This window comes from Grammomys surdaster, unplaced genomic scaffold (assembly GCF_004785775.1).
Source record: "Grammomys surdaster isolate TR1022 unplaced genomic scaffold, NIH_TR_1.0 139, whole genome shotgun sequence".
In the NCBI taxonomy this organism is placed as follows: domain Eukaryota; kingdom Metazoa; phylum Chordata; class Mammalia; order Rodentia; family Muridae; genus Grammomys; species Grammomys surdaster.
In genome coordinates, this window is record NW_021604597.1 from 17,460,073 (window position 1) to 17,471,174 (window position 11,102).

At 40.8% G+C, this 11,102-nt stretch overlaps 1 protein-coding gene across 2 annotated transcripts in view; it reads right to left on the reverse strand.

The window, feature by feature from the left end:
* Kpna4 (karyopherin subunit alpha 4) overlaps window positions 1-9,990 on the reverse strand; it is a 56,275-nt gene extending 46,285 nt beyond the window's left edge. The window contains exon 1 of one of the 2 annotated variants that reach the window (XM_028763465.1): window positions 9,631-9,990. In XM_028763465.1, coding sequence (XP_028619298.1) covers window positions 9,631-9,699 — 69 coding nt within the window. In that variant the 5' untranslated portion in view covers window positions 9,700-9,990. Of the gene's footprint in view, window positions 1-5,375; window positions 5,391-9,630 lie in introns of those variants that run through there. The other variant, XM_028763466.1, reaches the window with a different exon arrangement.
* Between the last annotated feature and the right edge of the window lie 1,112 nt (window positions 9,991-11,102).

Here is an 11,102-nt window from a genome sequence, read left to right on the forward strand (position 1 = left end):
ACCAGGTATGACATAACTATGTTGAAATATTAGGTTAACATTTTGCTTCTTTTTGTGTCCTACCAAAAGCTCAAAGTGGTTAAAGAAGCAGGTCAAATAGCAGCAAGCTAGGGCCATCAACAATGACTATGCAGAGATCACTTAACGTAATGATTCCAGGGTACAACTATCAAACAGATTTACAGAACTAACTTTACTACTTGGAGGAACCACAAACATATCCATTAAAACTAAAGCAGGCAACTGAAGCAATGACAGGGTCAGCTGACACAGTTCAGTGGGGAGAGCAATAATGGAAGGACACCCACCCCACACAGTATACAACATCTTCCATTTTTGTAAAAGGGAAGAAGAATTTGTTTTGGTTCAAGGTCCAAGAGATACAGTTTACCATAACAGAGGGCATGATGGCTAGGATAGACTCAGAAGATAGCAATAAAAAATTTGCTTTTTTAGTATTAAAAAGTATATCCATAATCAAATTAGGAAACACTACATTATCATAGGTTTTTGGGTTTTGTTAATAAAAATTCAATGAAGTAACAAGTAAAATGTAATTTACATTAATATTACAAATTAAAAAACAAAACAACAAGAAGATGGTCTTAATTGTGTATAACAGGTTGGTTTCACCATGTTCCTGTCTGTGGTCTCCTGAGTGCTGAGATTATAAGTGTTCATATCACACAGAGTTTACATTAAGTTTAAAGTAAATTAAATTTACAGTAAAAGTGAAAAGCAACCAAACTTTGTTCTGATACTATTTTTCAATAGTCAACCTACTCATATTAACAGCAAGTGGCTATGACTTGAAAATCATTATGGATACTAGACAGTGTGAATTAGAAGTGTTTCTGAATGCTGTAGAGATGGCTCAGTGGTTAAGAGCACTGGCTGATCTTCTACCCAGTTTCCATCACACACATGGCCCCTTACAGCCATCTGTAACTCTAGTCCTAGGCAATCTGATGCCCTATTTAGACACAGAACACATGTGGTACACAGACATATGTGAAGGCAAAACACCCATATACATAAAACAAAACAAAAAACTCTTTTCTGGTTAAACTTACAATCTTGTGGGAAAGTAGCAACAAAATCTACATAAAACATTAAGCTGGGTGGTGGTGGCAGCATATTCACTAAAATCCCAGCACTCCAGGAGGCAGAGTCAGGAGGATTGGATCTATAGAGTGAGTTCCAGGACAGCCAGGGCTGTACAGAGGAACCCGGTCTCGAAAAACAAAAAGGCCTGATGATCTGAGACTGATTGCCCAAACCTACCTGCTAGAAAGGGAGACTCAACTCTTTCAAATTGTCCACTGATCTTACATGCCGGCTGTGGCAAACATGCACCCGTGTGTGGTGTGTGTGTGTGTGTGTGTATACACTCATACACACAAAGATAAAAAGATTTTAAGAGTCTGTAGTAATTACAAGTGACAATTATCTGTAACATAAGCAATGCTAATAAATTACAAATGTGATATAAAAGTATGATACATGGGGTCAGGAGTCCTGAGACATTTTAAAACAGTTTTTTAAAGGTCAAAACTATCTTCCTGACAAAACATACATTAATATGTGTGTGTGTGTGTTGATATATGGGTACATATATGCATATTAACCATGCACTTATGCAAAAGGGTTAAAACTGCTAGTGCTCTAGCATAAACTAGGATAAACCAGCATTTTGCTGTAATGGTGTCACTGTATTTGAGTTAGGCCAAGTTACTGAAGAATGTCCTTGGGCCTGGAGAATGACTCAGCAGTTAAAAACTCTGGCTGCTCTTCCAGAGGAATTGGGTTCAATTCTCAGTACCCACAAAGCTACTCATAACCATCTGCCACTCCAATCCCAGGGGATCCAACCCCCCTTCTGGCTTTCAGCAGCACCAGGCATACGCAGTGCACAGACATAACATACATGGAGACAAAGCACCCATATTCATTGATGCAAGGTATGGTAGTATATATTTTTAATTTCAGCACTTGGGCGGTGAAGTCAGCCTGATCTACATAATGAATTCTAGGCAAGGGAGGGCTACATGGCAAGTTAAAAGCCAGCAAAGGCTATACAGTAAGATCTGCCTTAATACATATACATACATACATACATACATACATACATATACGTGCACATGCATACACACAGAGAACATTTATCAACTACTGACTTTTCTAACTATGTGACAAAACAGGAGTAGTCATAAATCACTCCTGCAGCAATATCTATACTCAGATACAGAAAAAGAATTTGAACAATTAGGTTATAAATTGAACTAACCATTTTTTTCCCCCAAGAAAGACCATTTTCACTTGAAAGAATGACAGAGAAATTATGGTTATTTTGATTCAGTGTCTGGCAGATTTAGTAAGCCTATGGCTTAAAGGAAAACAATCTACAGTACTTACTGCTTATGATAAAATGTGGGCTTTCAAGTACAGATTAGTTTTAGAAAACTGTGTCCATGACCATGAGCTTGACATGATTTGAACAATAATTTTTCTGAGCTGTACTAATATCAATTGTGAATTTTCTTGTTTCTTTCTTTCTTCTTCATTTTATTAAAAAAAAAATCTTTTTAGGTTGGGAGGAAATCTTTTCATTGCTTAACAAACTGTGTCAGCATTTGGAAGATCTGAATAACTTCAGTCTGGTTTTGTCAGTGGAATGTTTTCCAAATAACTCAATACATGTAACAAAACCATAAATAGATATACTTGAAGTGTAAGTCAAACTAGTGTCTGTGGTTCAATCAATATTTAACTTAACAATGCAAGGAATACATTGTTACAGCTTCAGACAAATGCCAACCAATCTTTATGAAATAATCATCCCTGAGGCTATACCATAGTATCATTGATTTAGTATCCTAAAAAGTTAATGCTCTTTTTCAAACCCTTATCTGTATGCTAAATTCAGAAATTGATATGGAAATTCAGTTGTCTTCTCTTAAAGATGGAAAAAATTAAATATGAACATTCTTCTCATTAAATAATTTTGGTTTGGGGAAGCCAAGTTAGTTTCTATTTTTTCTATTCATTAAAAACAAAACAAAACTTTGAGGGGTTAGTTTCTCTTTTCCATCATGTGGGTCCTAGGGATTGAACCCAGGTCATTAGGCTTGACAGCAAACACTTTTGCCTGCTGAGTTATTTTGCCAGTCCAACATTTAAAAAGAACTGATTTCAGCCCAGCATGGCCTTTAATCCCAATACTCAGGAGGCAGAGGTAGGTAGATCTAGGAGTTCAGGCCTGGCTGTTCTACAGCCATGACTACAAAAAGAAACCCTGCCAGCCGGGCGGTGGTGGCGCACGCCTTTAATCCCAGCACTTGGGAGGCAGAGGCAGGAGGATTTCTGAGTTCGAGGCCAGCCTGGTCTACAGAGTGAGTTCCAGGACAGCCCGGGCTACACAGAGAAACCCTGTCTCGAAAAACCAAAAAAAAAAAAAAAAAAAAGAAACCCTGCCTTGGAAAAACAAACAAACACCCCCCCCCAAAGTATTCATTCTAATTTCCAAATCAAAAAATATTGAAAGAGATCCACAAATAAAAGCTAAAAGTCTGTAATGAGTCTTGAACCTCAAACCTCTATGGACTTCTGAACTAAAACACATGTTGTTCTTTTCTTCCTCTCTTTCTCATTTTCCTCTTCCCCAGTCTTACCATAGGCCAGGCTGATCTCAAACTCATGGCAATTCTCCTGCCTCAGCCTAGCCTGGCCAGAAAAGATGCCTGGGACTGGAATTACGTACGAATGGACATGAGGAGCCATGTGGGTGACAGGAACTGAACCAGACAGAGGATCATCCAGTACTCTTTAACACTGAGCCATTGCTCCTGCCTCAGAAAACACTTCAAATTCACACTGGTTTAGTAGCCAGAATGATTTTTAGGTCATAGACATTTGCTGTTAATATGAGCAGCTTGACTAGTGAAAATGTTAAACTATACCTGCTTCTAAGTATGTGTCACTATGCCATGCCCAACTCTGTTGTATTTTGTAGGTGTCACTCAAAAGACTATTCTCACAGTACTGTCTAGCAGATGGAGTCTCCCTGAACAATGACTTTACCAAATCTAAATGGAAAGCAGGTGTGTTTTTAGTGTTAGAAGTTCATAAATGACACAATAATTCCAAAAATCTCTGTGCAGAAAGAAATAGTAATATCTCACCTACAGAATATGCCAGTAGTGCATTAGGCTGAGAAAAATTAAAGATAGTAGGATACAGTGTTAAAAATAAGGAAGACTTTGATACACACCTGAGATAAAATCACTCCCTTGACTGTTATGTCAGAAGCAAAAATTTTTTAATCTCCAAAATTGAGATGAATTAAGTTAAACATACCTGTAATAGGTGCTCATTCAAGCATGCTTCTGCCTCTGGCCAACACTAAACCAGAAGGCCATCAAGTCAGCAATGCATGTCAAATTTTGATTATGCACTCTTATTCAGTATAGGTCTCAAGTAAATGCCCACTACCCCAGAAAACCCTGAAAAATATTTTAATAACCCACAATCTCTGTCAGGGGTAGCTATCCATGGAGCTGGAGATATGGCTCAACAACTAAGAGTATTAGTTGCTTTTCCAGGACCGCATGATGGTTCACAACCACCTATAAATCTAGATCCAGGGAATATGACACCCTCCTCTAGCCCCAGCAAACAACAGGTACACATGTGCTACACAGAAATACATGCAGGCAAAATATCCATACACATAAAATAAAAATGCTAAAAAAAACCCCACCAAAACAAAAACCCAAACAACTATATTAAGGGTGTAGTGGCAGTGTGGCAGTCCTTAATCCCAGCACTTCAAAGATAGAGGCAGGCAGATCTTTGTGAGTTCAAGGCCAGTTTGATCTATACAACAAATTTCAGGTTAGGTAGGGGCTACATGGTGAGCTCCTGTATCAAAAATAAAAACACCCAAAGCCAAATGATTATATTAGAAAGCACAAGAGCTTGGGCTCAACTGCCCCCCAAAACAACATCAAAACAAGCATCCATATATGCATTTTTCCTAAAGTTGTTTCATTCTTTCAAAACCACCCATACATACATTCTTCCCAATAGTGCATATTCATTTGCCATACTAGTAAACTATGAAAAACAAGGATGTCTTAGTGTTTTAAGAAAATTAACAATGAAGCAATTCTGAAGTCAGCTGTCTTATAAACCAGAAAAGCTGATAGGAAGCTAAAGCAGTAATTTAAATCCTAGTGATATTTCTATCAGAGATCTCATATTGTTTCATGCTTGAACTATTATTTGAAAAATTAGACAGTAGTTATTTTAAGCACAGTAAGTATGTTCCAAGATTTGTGATGAGAGAGGTCAGTCTCTAAAGTTATAAGACTTACCAGCTTAGCAGTGTTTTTCTCTCTGTGCACTCTGAGCCAACAAAGCTATTTCCCAAAAACAAAACAGCACAGCACCTTTGTTAAACCTTTCCAACCTGACTTCATATTTTATACTCAAAATTATGTGGTACTTTAACACTCATACTTAGCATAAGTTGTTTTCACAAGATCTAATTACTTTTCTAACATATTTTATATTCTATTTGAACCAGTAAACTTGCTTAGAAATAGATGATCTTAATTTGCTTACTCTTGACAAATCTCAGTGGCAATTTGGTCACTATCCATTTCCTATATTGTACTGTATAACCTTCTTTATGTTAGTACCCTCAAACTGGCACTGGACAATTCTCTACCACACTACAGGAAATAAGTCAAGCTTTGATGAGTATCATCTAATAACTCCTTAAACATTATTTCAAATAAATATTCACAAACACTTCCTTTGACTTCTGTCTTTCAAAAAAAATCATGAGTATTTTTTGAAGGAGCTGGATTGATATACGGAAAGGTACTAATGAATATTAAATAGAAATCTATGAATCTATAAAATTATGACTTCAGAGGGTCACATCATTGTGCCCAATTGCCCTCTAATAGGCAATTCCCCATTGACTCTTTAACATAAGTTTTATACATATACACACAGAAAAAACACACAAACAAACCACACACAAAAACCTAAAAACCACACACAGCTAACTGCAAATAAGGGAGCAAGAGATCCTTTTAGAGGCCTCTCTCTCCAATAAGAAAGATGAATTACAGTGAGTTGTCAGGCGTCTATCTCACTGACACTAACCTGCTAATGGCCATAGCATTCCTTCATAAGGCACATGTTGTGCACTATTATTTTCGTAGATGAAAGGAATCCTAAGACTTAAATGATTCTTCCAAGGTCACACACAAAGTTAGACATCAGTTAAAATTAAATTAAACTGGCAGATTCTGTCCTCATCTTAATCAACCTCTTCCCCACATGTCTTAATTGCCTCAATCTACATGCAGTTGTGTATTTACACACACACACTGTCTAATAAGGTAGCTACCATCCATATAATACTACTGCTCACTTAGGATATAGCTGGTCTCAACAGAGAAATAACCTAATGGTAAAATACAAACTGGACTTTGAAAAGTTAGTAAGAAAGGAATCATGTCATGTGAAATATTTCATTTTTAAGGCTGGATTATATGTTAAAACAGCCTTTAGGATATACTAAGCTAACTCACCCTGTACAGCAATAGCCAGCTTCCTCCAAAACATAAATATTAAGACGCAACCCAAAAAGCAGTATTTTCTTAGTATCTGTTAAATTTTACATACATTATATACGTAACAATGCAGTAACTATATTATGTTATATAATGTGTATATATATATTACATACATAACATAATGCAGTAACTATCTGGAGGAGAAAATGTACATACAGGCTTTGGAAAGATTCTGGCATATAAGTAACAAATCAACAAATAGACTGTCTAGAAGTGATAAAAGATGTTTCTGTCTCATTACAAAGTACTCATCATTTTTAGAAGCTTTTGTTTTCTTTTGTGGTACTGGGGATCAAACCCAAGACACCAATCATACATATTATGATTTACCACTGAACAACATCTGCTTATATGATCTTGAGTAAGTCACAGAAATAAAATAATTTTTATTTAGTCATGTTATATTTATAGGTAGAAAAATTAAAGTAGTCTAATTTCTAATGCACATACATGGATTCAGTCATTAGATAGTGGCTACAGATATGATCTCAAAATATGTCTAACATGCATTTATTTATATGTAGTTTTAAATCACCTATCATAGTAGTCAAGTAGATTCAGTATTTAATTTGTTAGTCTACAAGAAATACATAGTAAGGGTAAATTATGGGTTTTTTAAGGATAACTTAAAACAGGGTAGGGTGGCACATGCTTGCAATCCCAGAATTTGGGAAAGAGCAACAGGGATAATGCCAGTAAAATATAGTGTTCAGGAGGATAAGGGATAAGGATTGAGAGTGTAAGGCTATCCTGGGCTACAGCTACATAATGAGACCTTATCCAAAAGAAAAGAACAAGAGGGAGGGGTGGAAAGGGAAAAAGTCTGGCAACCCTATAAAAAGTTAGATGTAAAGTTCCAGTATCACCTAGCATTCTAGGTTTGTAACCAAAAGAAGTAAAAATGTTACCTAAGACTGTGTACATACATGCTTATAGCAGTAATATGTAACTGATAAAAAGGGTTAACCATGGTTCCATGAAGATGAACACATACACAATGTGGTATAACTAATGCAAGGATATTATTCAAACCTAAGAAATATTCTTGTTACAGCATGGATGAACCTTCAAGTCGGGTAGCCACAAAATACCATTAAATGTACATTCCACTTACATGAAGCATTCAGAATAGGTAATCAGAACAAACATTGTTTTGGGCTGAAGTAGCTGAGAAAGAGAATCACTGCTAATGACTTATACCAAGGGTTCTTTAAAGAGTAGTAAATATTCTATGATTTGACTTAGGTGCTGATTGTGAAACTATTTAAACACATTAAAAAACACTTTATATGGGTGAGTTGTATAGCATGTGAATAACATTTCAAGGAGCCTGTTCAAAATAGATAGCAAAAGAATTAGAGAGATTGTTTGGCTACCTGATATTTTTCTGAAATTTCCAACTTTATGGTGTTTTATATTTTATATTTCCTAACTTGTGATTTTTTCCCATTCTAAATATTCATATTAGTAAAAATAAATCAGCATTTTTTCAACATGTAAATTTATTGACAACTATGAATTATACATTTAAAAAGTTGGCTTTTGTTACATGTAAATTACTCCAATAAAGATATTAAATTTGGGAGCTGAAGAAATAGTTCAGTGGTTCAGTTCTAAGCATCCACATGGCAGCTCACAACTGGCTGTAACTCTACTTCCAGGGGATGGGCCACCGCCCTCTGGCCTCCCTGGACATCAAGCACACACACATAATGCACATACACACACATCCAGACAACACACCCCTATAGACAAAATCTAAAAAATTTTTTTTAAAAAAATTTCTTCCACTATAAAAAATGATTACAAAGATAAGCTTCATTAACCTTCAATCTCTGAACATCCACACACACACACCCTGAGAAATACAGTTGTTCTAACTACTGCAATAAGCTAAAACAGGACAATCTACATTAAAAGACTGAATGGTACTGGGAAAAGTAAACAAAAGTTGCTATCTCTATCCCACAAGTGCTCAAGTTCGGAAACAGACCACAGTGGTCTGAAGAACAGTTACAAGAACATATAAGAGGCAAAACTCTTGACTTAGAACGACTTGTGTTTAAAAAAAAAATCCCTATATTTAAAAAAAAAAGTCACAATGGAAAGTAACTGTGTGTTTAATATATCGAACCTTGGAAGTAGCTGTGTCTATGACAACGAAGCCTTCTTTCCCCTTTTAAAATAATACGTGATGGTGTCAGTCCACAGCCTACCCGATTCCTCACTGCCACCACCACCAGGAGATGGAGGGAAAGGATACCGAAGACTAGAGGATGACAGCTTTGTATAACCCTTTGGACTGTCTATGTAAGAATGCAAACTGGTGGTCTCAGAGAGGAGTAAAAAAGATCTGTGGATAAGCTCAAATAAGGGAGTGGGGATAGGTGATCCTTTGACTGGAAAAGGGCACATCGTGAGCCACATCTTGAATTAGCTAAGACCAGAGTGAAACCCAGGCCGCTGGAAGGCACTGCTAGCTAGCATCACCAGGACAGCCTCTGGCGGCGGGGGTGGGTTTTTTTCCCCCCAGCGGAGAAGTTGACTCCAGTAGTTTGGACGCTGGAGTAAAACCAGAGTTGGGGCGATTAGAAAAACCTGCATGTGGAGGCGTCTCGGGCCCGGAGAAGTTACGAGGTCGCCGCTCGCTCCCCCATCACCCTCCGCCCGCGACGCTTGGAGTCGGGGCCCGAGCAAAGCCGGAGCTTCCGCCGCTGCTCGGCCTCCGCCGCGGCCGATATTCCGGCCGCCCGCACCCGTGTCTGACCGGCTCCGCAGGACAGGCCTAGGCCGCACCCGGCGGGCCCGGGCGCTGTCGCCGGCGGAGGCGGAGCAGGCCCGGCACAAACTTCCCGGCGCGGCGCTCGCGTCACGGCCGCTCGCCTGCCCGCCCAGCGCCATGCCGGCCGCCGCGCCCGCCCGACTCCGTACGCACCCCACGTCCCGCCGGGGCTAGAGGCCGCGAACCCGACTGTACCTCCAAGTCGCGGCCTTTGTTCTTAAAATTCTTGAGCCGTTGGTTGTCCAATTTCTCGTTGTCCGCCATGGCCGGGCCGGCGACTCTCCCCCCCCGCCCGGGCCCCGCGGGATCCGCCCCAACCACCGCGCCGCACCGACGCTCCCAGGAAGCTGGCCGCCGCCTGCGCCGCCCGCCCGTCCGCTCCCTTCCTCTCGCCCGGCCTCAGCGGCCTCCGCTCCCTGGCTGCCCTCTCCTGCCCTGAGCCCGGGTACCACAGCAGCTCTGGCCAAGACGACTGCGGGGCCGGCGGCGGCAACGGCGGCGGAATGTGCTGCCGGCTGAGAGGGGGTGGCAGCCTCGATCTGAGGGCCCGGCTTTGCGGCCACGCCCATCGCCGCCAGCCCGGTTCGCCGATTGGCCGGCCGGGCTCCGGCGTGCACGGCCAATCAAAAGGGGCGATGGAAAGCGGGGGGGGGGGGGCGGGGGGGGGGGCGGGGGGGCGGAAGAGCGAAAGGAAAGGGGAAGGGAGAGTCTGGGGCAGGAAAGGGCCCGGGCGCAGGGGCTTAGGAGGGGAGGGGCCACACGCGGAGGGAGAAACCCGAGGCAGCCAAAGAGAAGCTGACCCGGGAGCGGGCGGGCATGGGCAGGGCGTAGTCGTCCTGGTTACGGAGGTACGATTGTCGGGGTAGCTTTGGATGTTAGTGTTCTGAACTTCGTTCTTTTCTCCTCCAGTGTCACTTGAGCGCTTCATTCACTTTGGAAGGCAAAGAGGTGTGTCTAAGCTTCGTGCGGAGTCGTAAAGTCTGAGTCCTGTACCGGGAATTGCGAACCATCCTAGGGCCGGGCGTCCGGGCTAGGACTGACTAGGGTGATGTGCATTCTGAAAGCTAGAGCGACCGGATAGGAAAAGTAAGGGGGCCTCTGACCGAGTGCCCGCAACAGGAAGAAACTTGGGAAGAATTGATGCTTCCCTAATACCCCCTTTTGGACAGTTTCTCTTGGAAAATTAAACTGCTTAATCACAAAATATTACTTTATAGAGAACGACGACTATGATCCTTGACATAGCAAATGCAACATTGTGACTCTTGATAAAGGAAGTTCATTCCAAAGATACCTCTTAACCAGGAACATTGTAACCAAAGGCGGAAGTAAAACAGATACAAAAAAACCTCTCAAATTTTTCAGAAGAGCTCCGGGCTGGTGACGCGCTTTGTAATCTTCGCTTTGTAATCTTAGCTACTGGGCGTGAGGAGGAGCAGCAGTTAAAGAAGTATCCTAAGAGCAAGGCCAGCCAGAGCAAGAGTCCAAAGCCACTCTGAGCAGTTTAGTGACACTCCCCCTCCTCTCGCGCATTCATCTCAAGATTAAAAAATAGAGATACAACTCACTGGAAGAGGCTAATTATGCTGGAGGCCCTAGGTTCAGCAAAGAGAGTGAGGAAATGTTTTCAGAATTATATTTAAGCTGAGCGTGGTGATCCATACTTT